This window comes from Poeciliopsis prolifica, unplaced genomic scaffold, assembly GCF_027474105.1.
Source record: "Poeciliopsis prolifica strain line A6 unplaced genomic scaffold, Auburn_PproV2 SCAFFOLD018, whole genome shotgun sequence".
Classification (NCBI taxonomy): domain Eukaryota; kingdom Metazoa; phylum Chordata; class Actinopteri; order Cyprinodontiformes; family Poeciliidae; genus Poeciliopsis; species Poeciliopsis prolifica.
Window position 1 is genome coordinate 9,895,048 of NW_026562393.1, and position 10,476 is coordinate 9,905,523.

The 10,476-nt window shown below is 36.9% G+C and overlaps 1 protein-coding gene across 2 annotated transcripts in view; it reads left to right on the top strand.

The window, feature by feature from the left end:
* Positions 1-6,029, top strand: part of kcnh4b (potassium voltage-gated channel, subfamily H (eag-related), member 4b) — a 44,159-nt gene extending 38,130 nt beyond the window's left edge. For both annotated transcript variants that reach the window (XM_055042756.1, XM_055042757.1), the window contains 2 exons: positions 1,606-1,682; positions 3,011-6,029. In XM_055042756.1, the coding sequence (XP_054898731.1) occupies positions 1,606-1,682; positions 3,011-3,943 (1,010 nt within the window). In that variant the 3' untranslated portion in view covers positions 3,944-6,029. The remainder of the gene's footprint in view (positions 1-1,605; positions 1,683-3,010) is intronic.
* Positions 6,030-10,476: the final 4,447 nt, after the last annotated feature.

Below are 10,476 nucleotides of genomic sequence, written 5' to 3' on the forward strand. Positions count from 1 at the left end.
TACCGTCGCCTGGCAACCTCTCAGCCGATACGTGTGCTACAATCGATAGCAGCCACACAGGCACATCCACTAGAAGAAAACAAATGCACCCAGTATAATACTTTCATTCTATTGGCTGAGAGGTTGCCAGGCGACAGTTCTTTTGAGCAGAAGTGAATTCGCAAGCGAGCAGAGAAGTTTGCGAGTGGAGATTTGATCCTCTTAAAGTTCCAAATCTCTGTCAGTTTGTGAATGAATGCATTTCAGTTCAGATTGTAGCAGAAAGTAAATGATGTCAACTATAATCGCTGCTGAGGAACATTAGTAATGTATAGCAACGAGAAAAGGAAGAGCAAGTTCACAGTGACTAATGCTTTAGCCTTGATCAGAGCTAACATATGGAGGAATATTTTATTTTACTAAGTGCTGGTTCTCTGAAAAACTTCAAAAACTCACTTATTTTAAAACAGGTTCAAAACCAACAAGGCTGCCATCCATTCCTCTATTATATTATTGTTTTTTAAAGCAGGAAGTGGACCATATAGCCTTTTAAAATAATCTGTACTTACTGCAAAAGCATAAATACAAACTATTGTCTGTTTTTATGGTTCACCTGGTGCACTGTGCTTCCTAATTACTCTCTCTGGGATATAATGTCACAAAGCCTTTTGTATCCGCTAAATATGTCCAAAGAGTCATTTGTGTTTCACATACTATTCACACAAGATCTGCATTTGAGCAAAGAGCTGCTCTGATGCCATTTAGCCACATTTAATTTGGTTTAGTTAAAAATCTTCACTTATTAATTTATATTCGTGTAAATATGAGGTGTCTCAATCTTTCTGCATCTGGAGTTTGCAGTGAAGAAACATTCTCCAACTTCTACAGCCACTTATTTGAGAAAAAACTGCAACTTGAGGCAAAAATAGCTGCGTATTGCTTGTAACTCTGGTGTGTTTACCTCTCAGTATCATGAGTGTTGTTTGTTTCATTGATCCAGGGGGAAAAAGCAGATGGTGTGTGTTGTGAGATACTATTTTTTATCTATAGTAACAGTAGTTTGGGTTCCTGCCCACTGGGGGCGCACTAAGGAACCATACAGAGATAAACGAATTCGAATAAGAGTATGTTCATGTTTTTAGCGGAATGCTCGTGCTAATAAAGCAAGCCCTGCTTTTCAGCTGTTGATGGCTACTCTCGTCTTCCCTCATTTCATGACAGTGTGCATAAAAAATTTGAATAAAAATGGAGCAAGATGCATATTTTTTGCAAATTTGCTCATCTAGTTTGTTCCTGCAAAACAATTCGTGCAGTTTCTAAACTATTTATTCTCGGGTTTTTTTGCTTTTCTGTGTTAACAAATTGTGTTATTATGTCACACAACTCATAAAACAGAGGCCTTGAACCTCAAATGTTTTTCACAAATGGAAAAAGTTAATAAAAAAATCAAAGTATGCACATTCTTAATAACCAGAACAGATTATAAGTGAGGAATAATGTTCTATTTTCTGAATCTATAGATCCATAATGTTTCATTAAAACTCATATAAAGTCAAGATTTCTGTGATGTGATTGATTTTTTTTGCTTTCTATTATGTGTTTTGTCTTTTTCTCGTAATTCTCCAGAAACCACACAAACAAATGCCACACTGCTGCAGGAGACGGAGGAGGTGAAGGAGAGCATAATTCAGCTAAATCTTAAGGTAAATTAACTTAAAACAGGATTAAGAGTAAATATTATTCGACGGCCATGAAATTCTGTCTTTACAAGTGTATACTATGATATAAAACCAATTGGGATTTTGTTTACTTTTTGTAACCTCTGGTGACAATGTGGGAACAGCCTTGAAGCAAAATAATCTTACAAATAAAAAATTTGTTTTTATTATTTATATATTTGTGATTTTTTTAAACATGAAACACCTAATAAATATATTAAACACTAAATATAAAGAGTATCAGCAAGTTAATCAGAGCTATTATGCTGCAATAACATAATCTGATATATTTACAAAACAAACATGTTTTCCAGGGGTGCCACTAATAATGCTTTGTATTTTGTTGCATCATTTCTGACACTATATATACTTGACTGATGCTTTGCATCACATCTGACTGTACATGGAGTTACTTTTGGTGCAACGTAAGCGTCCAGATGGACCCAGTAAGGTGCTGTCAGAAGTTAATATTAATTAATCAGCAGGGCACTTCTGCAATGCAGAAGAACATCAGCAGTGCTGACTCAGAAAAGCTCAGGACAGTGCAGCTATAAGGTGGCTTTTCTTCTTCTCTCATTAGGACATCTTTGTGATTATATTCACGCATAAGGCTCCAGATAAACTTCAATAACACACGCTGATTAATTTTTGCTCCTTTGGGAAGACTTGAAGGATTTAAACTGTTTTGGAGTAGTTCAGGGTTTTTTATCGTTACTGGAATATGTTTCCTCCTTCCATACAATCTGAGTTAAATTCAATTACCAAACCTAAAAAATATTTGGTTTTGATCCACTTTTACTTCCATGTTTGTTAATAGCACTTTTGAATGTAGGTGAAACCTGGAGAGTTTTCTTTCTTCGTTCTAATTTCCAACCACTCATAAATTTTTAGCGCTAAGCTGATAAATAAAAGTAAACTGACTGGCCTTCCTATCCCCACAGACTCACACAGATGCTTTGACACAAATGATTAAAATGTTTTCTCCACAATTTTAATAGTAGAGAAGGGTTAGATCATAAAATCACACTATTTTTTTTTACTTAAAGAAAGATGTCAAGGTTTGCACAGCGATGCAGATGCAGGCACTACTGACCTCAGTGATGTATTTGAGATTGGACTTGGTTTAATGACTGCAGAAATCCATTTTATCTGGGTCCCCTATTGGAGAAGCTGTTAGCTTTAGCCTCCAACTGGATTTAACTGAATTCAAACCTTGCTTCAACAATTCTGAACTATTCTTTTAAGTTTACTTTGCTTGACATTATTGTAAAAAGCTTTTTAGTTGTAATAACGTATATATGTGCTCTACACAGGTGGGCGTATTAAACCAGGAAGTATCAGAACTCACCAAGAGCCTTCACAGCATGACGCATCTCCTCCAGGCTCATTTATCCGTAAATCACCACCACAAAACCTCCTGTCTTTCGAGTCCTCACTCTGCTCAGACGGTGTCCAGCTCTCCCATGGCTCCCAGCACCTCCACAGCTTACTGCCTTTATACCAGTCCGCAGAGTCTCAAAGCCAGGGGCCACCAAAGTGCATCAGTCGCTACCCAGTGGAGCTACAGCGAAACTGTTCAGTCCCATAGCAACCAGTCTACCACACCAATCTCTAATGCTTGTCTGCGACTTTCACTAAACTCTTCATCTAAGTTAGGTTTATGCCATAGCACTGAGAGCATGACTTTGCCTGTATGGACCAGCCCGTCTCTGTTTCAGGTCAGTGGAAGTCCTGACTTGGCGCGTCATTCAAGTCGGGTTGAGTCCCGACCTCTCGGTGCTGGTCCAACCTCCATCAGCCAGTCCCATCCCACGCTGCGTCTGCAGCCTTCCAGTGACAGTGATGAATTCACCTGCCTTCTGTCCGGCGCTCCTGCAGGCACATCCACACGCAGCCTGCTGGACCCAACGCCTCAAACCTCCGGTGATGATCTGGGTCACAATCCGACCTTCCAGATCCACGACTCGCACTCCTCCCTCCCTGGCGCCTCTTCTTCACCGCCTGCATTACCCGGCCAACCGTCCGACTCCTCTCTGGATTCAGGATCGCCACAGATGGATGTTTTGGCGCCCCGTCTCACACTGGGCGACCCCTCTGCTTCAGAGCACACCAGTTTGGAGTGTCTGCTGGGCAATAGGGACTCTGTGGAAAGTAGGGACAGCGAGAGCATGTCATCACGAAGGTCCAGCATCGGCGGTCAAACTCAGAGCACCGAGCAGTCCTGGTGCCTGGACCTCACAGACTGAAGCGTCCACTTTTGAGTTAGACTTGGCAACAGTAGTTGCGTTTCCACTGACCATAAAACGTTAAACCTCATTACATCCTTCAATGCATGCTGTCATGCACAATTGCATGTGGCATGCATTTAAAGACTGGAATGAGATTTAAAACTCCTGACCTGATGTCTCAAAAACCATCACAAATTCTTTATCTCTAGAAAACCATCGGGGAAAAGTGTATTTGGAAGACAGGAAGTTATCTCAGAAAAAAAATGAACTCCTTGTCTTGAGAAAATCATTGGGGAAAAGTATTTATCAAATCGTCCTCTCTCAGCTTCCGTAGATTTGTGAGCCTATCAAAATTGGTGGTTTTTTGCAAAACTGAAATGGAAAAACTTTTTCCCAATCCAAGCGGTTTGTACACAGCAGCAGCACACTTATTTGTGGAAACTGCAGCTGGCTCCACCAGAGCTCTCAGCGTTGGACAATTAATCAAAACATCAGTTTGTTGAATCTGTAGCTCTTCTGTAAACACGCCGACTTCAATTTCATCAAAACACTTCATATAATATATGTAGCCGCCCGGTGATGTAAGGAGCTTGTCGCTCCCACAACCTGTATCTGATATTTTCATGACAGTCTGAAGAACACAGGTAGGCTTTTTTTCCGAATTCAAGCCAGACCACTTGGATACCCGATACGAATCCAATCTTTTCAAACGAGACCCGAGTCTCAACGGCCAGGTCCTGAAAGTCACTAGTACTCGACAAACGTCACTATTCTGCGCCCTGATACGCCCAATCGGGAATAAAAACCACAACTATGCGGACTATAATGAGGGTTACGTTGTTAATATTCTGGCTCCGGTCGGACAACTTCAAAATCATAAGTTATTCTCCACCGTTAGCATCCATGCTTACTTCCGCGAACACTGAGCACGCTCTCTGTGACGTCATCCCACCCTCTACTGCGCATGCGGGACACTCTTAGGTCGTTTGCGGTTCACACAGGAGGTCGCATACAAGTCGCATATGTTTGAAAGTGAAAGACCACAGCAAAAATAAAATATCTGATAAAAGTGCAGTGGCTGAAATTTTAATGACAGCACATAAACACGCCTGTTTATGTGTGATTTTAATTCAATTTCTTATTTTATGTTAACGCCTCAATTGCGAAATTGTGTTTTTTTCGACATCAGCAGATTATCAGAAAACTTTCGTGCACATTTGTATTGGAAACGCATCTATTGTCGCTTTATTGACATGCATCTTCATACAGTATTTAAACCGACTCTAACAGATTGCTAATCTGTACTTTTTATTATTTTATAACTCTTGGGCTCCTGCATTTGTCACTTTCTATGCAACAGCATGTTTTTGTGCATTATATCGGCTTTATGAAGTGTGTCTTCAGCTCCGCCACAGGAGCTGCAGTATATATGTTGTATATTTTTCCAGCATCCTCAATCATTTTGCCATCTATGAAACCTGTTACCTCTCTTGCATGGTAAAAGTTGTTTATTCTTTTTCCTAAGGAAAAGTGTGTAAGCATTCTACATTTCTACATCTATTATTGATTATGTACACAAATACTGTATTTATGCAGGAAGTGAGCCTGAGCTATTGGATATTTTCATATAGAGAGGAACTACAATGGCATGCCTCACTTTGCATGTATGAATATGTGTCTGTTTTTTTAAAATTATTATTTTATTGAATGTCTTTCCAAAATTCAGCATTTTCTTTTGTATATCCACTGAACTTTTACTTTCTGTGCCCTGCGAATTATCTGGAAATGTAGATACATTTCCACACTGTCAAATTAAGTATTCTTAAAATTAAAATTTCACCATATCTCCTTTCATAAGCATCCGAAATACACACCTGCTGAAGAATACAAAATAAACGTCCATATTAAACTGAAACATTTAAATCGTGTTCATCCACACAAATTCTTCAGAGGGAAGCACAAATTTTTCTGATTAATTAAGAGTATTTTATTCTTTCTGAAAAGTTTCTCCTTTTGGTTGTCAAAATAAAAAACTGAGATCGCATCCTGAGTATCTTTGCTGTGTTGAGTTGGCTGCCTAATAATGTTCATTATGCTGCTGATTGAGCCAATTAGTAGACCACAGATTCTGCATTATGCTTAAGATTTTCGGGGCACTAATTCAGTCTTTGGTTCATGTTTGACTCAAAGTGTTTTTTGAAAAAAGAAAAAAGACAAAATAATAATATTCTCCCAAAATCTGGCCAAAGCAAACTTATCCTGTTAGACTATGAGTAAAGTTTTACATGATTATATTTGGGAAACTTGTCAGACCTTTTTTAGAAGAATATTATTAATTTTACAATTACATTTATGTTGAAGAGATGCTCATGTTGCTCCATAGTTCAGAAAGTTGACTTTTCTGAGCAAAACTAATGTGATTTTTGGATTCAGCACATCAAAATTATCCTAAAACAGCTGAAAAACCCCAGACAACTTTTTGGTTGCTGACCAGTGTTTTCTATTTTTCAGATTGAGGATTGATAGGCAGTACAGTTCATATAATTTGTGATATAATTTTCTTCAGTTTATTTTTTTAAATCTACAGTCATCTGTACTTCCGTAACTATCACGTTATTAAAATAGTTTTGGAGAGATTATATTTTATCAATCAGAAGAATATACCAGCAGAGCCATTTGTTTATTTCTTCTCATTTCAACAAATGAATACCAGAAATTGAAAAGTTAAGTCCTGCAGATGACTATGCAAAGACTATTCAAGAGGGGAAAGAGAAGACTTTGGGGGGGGGGGGCAAAAAGGCAGGACAGTAAAACTGCTTAAGATTTAAACAGATCAGATTAGTTTGGCGTATCAGATACATTAAGATGCACTGTAATCTCAGCTCATGAAAGGCGGATCCAGTGCAATGATAATACGATGGGGTATTATTTTGTCTCGCCGCCTGCATCGTGACACGGTGCCATCTCACGGAGATGGAAAAAATGAAACCAAGGCCAAGCAATCACTGAGAGTACAGTGAGAATCTGAGAAAGAACCAAACAGAGCCATGGTGAGAAAAACTCAGGGAAGCTGAGGACAACCAGAGATTAATACACTTACCAGGAAACAGCGGAACAGATTCGGGCCCTGAGAACCAGAAATTAAGCAGAACTCACCAGAAATGAGGGAGATTCAAACGAAAGCAGCAGCAAAGCCCACAGAGGGAAACAGAAAGTGATTAAAGGAGTGGTTTAACTTGTTTCTGGGGGGATTAAACCTTTAATGCAGCCATGTGATGAAAACAGTCTTACCCCAAGCTTGACACGAGTAATAACATAAATGATTCCAGTCAATTTTTTTTACAAAAAAAATTTCCTATAATTATTATATTTTGTACCTTGAACATTTCTGTTGGCGTAAACAATAGTGAAGCTGTTTTTTATTTCTTGTATCTGGCCTTGAAGTTAAGCTTTCTTTGCAGAAAGCAAAAAAAAAAAAAGTGTTTTGAGTGAAACTTTGCAAATGAATTTGTGGAATAGCTGCATTATAACTCTTTAATCTTTTTTTCTTTCAATCTTTAGTCTTTCAATTTTTTCACATCTATGAAAGATGTAAAAAAAAATTGCTGGGAATTTGAGTTCTTAAGCTGCATTTCCTAAAATAGTCAGACTAACATGATACGTGTTTGTGCTAAAAAATGCTGAGACATCAGATCATCTGGAGACTTTTTCACTCTATTAAACATTAAAAGATCATATGAAATGAGAGTTTTTCTTTTTACTTTATTACATTTAGTTCTTAAATTACTCTATAAAGCAATTTATTCATTTCTATTTTTATTGCCATTTTTTGTTGAGAGAAACTCAGTTGTTTTTGTGCAATTGCGCCATCGTGTGTTGAAATGCACACAATAAAAATGTGATTCAGTTCACTGTTCTTCAGTACACTTTACTGCATACAGCATTTTTATTTACTAAAAAGAAACAGAAAATCAAAACAAGATCAAAGTTACTTAATTTATTATTACAGCTTTTATTATTTTGACATATTTTCGGTGTGTTGGTAAAATGCACAGGTGTATCCCAGATGATCACTTTAAACTAAAAAATGATTCATTTTTTTAAATCAGTCAATCAATAAATTCACTTTATTTTGGTAAATTGTCAACATTAAACTTAAACATTAAATTTTCAGTTATTAAATGTACGATACATGCCTCGTCACACACTGAGAGCTCTAACAAGATGTGTTGTAGTCTGAATATGTGTATTGTATTAGTTCTCGTAGTTTTTATCAGTTTTATTTCAATATTGTTTGTAGTTTTTAATTGTTCTTTAATGTTTCTCTGTTCTGGATGGTTTGGAGTTACTCCAAATTATTTATTCTTTGACTTTTTCTTCCTTCCTACCTGATTGAGCTGAAATCATTTAAAAAAGAAAAAATATTTTGTCTACAGCAACTCCTGATGTAGAATGGTTATGTTCAAACGAAAACAAAGGATTCACAGTTTTAGTCTAATAATACTTGATGACATTCGTCGATATAAAAGTTGTCAAAGCCGATGCAAGTTTCTTTACTTCAGAAATAAAAAAAAACATTTCTTTCTTTAGTCCACAAAAATACAATTTAAAAACAAGTTCTCATTTTGCGTTAATAAAGTAGGTTTGCAGAATTTTCTGAAATTATCTTGACATGCCTCATACTAGGAGTATGAGGCATGTCAAGTATCTTAAAGAAGTATCTTAAAGAAATTCTGCTAATAAAAAAGGGTTTTTGAAGATGATATGTCTCTACAGAGGTTAGCTAGAACATCATGTACAAATTGAAAACCTGAAATTGAACTTTGCTTTCATTCAAATAAAGATATTTTTATGTTGACTTTGAAACAGTCATTTAAATTTCCCAGGTAGGTGGGACTGTGAAAATCAGGAAAAAAACACACAGCTGAATCAAAAACAAGAACAGTCTGCTAATAATTAACTTAACAGTACTAATGTCCGACTCTTTTTTTTTTCTTTTTTACATTTTAAAAATTACTTTCTAAATTTAACAAGAAGTCAGTGAAGGAGTGTGGATAAATATGATAATTTGTTTTATTCTTATTTTGCAGCATTTTGGGAAAAGTTGAAGACATTTTCTTTTATTTAGATGTCCTTCACTTTTGTACTGAAGGCCAAATTCATTCAAAATTTGTGAGTTAAACATCTGTCATTTACGTATTTAAATGAAAAACAAAGATTATATTGTGATGATAGAACGAGATAAGTAGAGAAAACTCTTGAAAACATCAAACAATTCTGCTGAAAAACATGTCAGCTAAAGACGATCCGTGCTTTTGTGTGGCTTCTGAGTCAGATGTGTTTTTATGCAACAGATTTCCTCACACAGAAAAAAGAAAATCATTACTGCTCACTTGGTTACACAGAGATGTGCTTGCACTGACAAAATAATCAATAATGGGACATTTTGTTTGTGACACAGTTGTGTAAATATGTGTTTTCCTGAAACCCGGGCCCAGCATTGCAACACTCTAGAAACATAAAAAAATTAGTCGCTTGTGCAATTAAGATACAATAAAAGGACTCCTCTGATCTGACAGGCTTCACATTCCAGCAGGACAATTTATCAGGTTAGCTGCATGTGTTTTCTATCTCTGGATTATATTTTACAATTAATAATTGGAGCAGTAATAGAGATAATAATCTTCTTGCATTTTTTCTTTGTTTTCCAGAAACTTGCACAGACAAGACAGAGACTGTGAAACATGAAGGCTGTATTTTTTGCTGTTTTCCTGCTGCTGCTCATCAGCCAAAGTAAGTGACCTGAGATTCTGTCACATGTATAACTGTTTATTAGGTTGCGTTCACACTGCAGCCATTGTATCCCTTTACGTGATCTGTATTTGATCTTTTTATGACAGTCTGTACAATATAGATTTTCTATTCAAATGGGACCTGAATGTCAATGATACGCGACATACCTTTTTCTCAGAACTCGGAGATTAAAGTCAGAATTCTGAGATTATTCATGTTGGTTCACTTCAGGCTGCAGTGTGAACGTATCTTTAGATGCACATATTTGGTTGTTTCATGTACTTTTGCTCATTTTTATGAAGGTTTAAGTATAAAAAGGATTTTTCTTCCAGATGAAGCCTTGAGGTGTCATTGTGGTGGTAAAAGACGATGTCCAAGTTCTATAGAGACCTGCATCACCTCTGACAGTGTCTGCATCAGTGCCAGCTTTTACGGTGTACCACGTAAGTTTCATGCTAGACCAGGTTAAGAACCGCTTAACCCAGTGTTAGTGTGTTAAGACACACTTGTGTAAAGTCATGATGAAACATTTTTAATATTCTTTATCTTTTGCATTTGCTTTCACAGAGCCCTTTTACTTCAGGGGTTGCTACAGAGAAAGTGACTGCAGGAAGGTGAACTATCCTGGCCTGTCATCTGCCAGCTGCTGCAACACCGACCTCTGCAACTGACACAAACTGAGAAGACACAGACAAGTTCATTTAAACTAACACTTTGGTTTAATGTGTGTTTGTGCAATATCACAATAAAACTTAGTT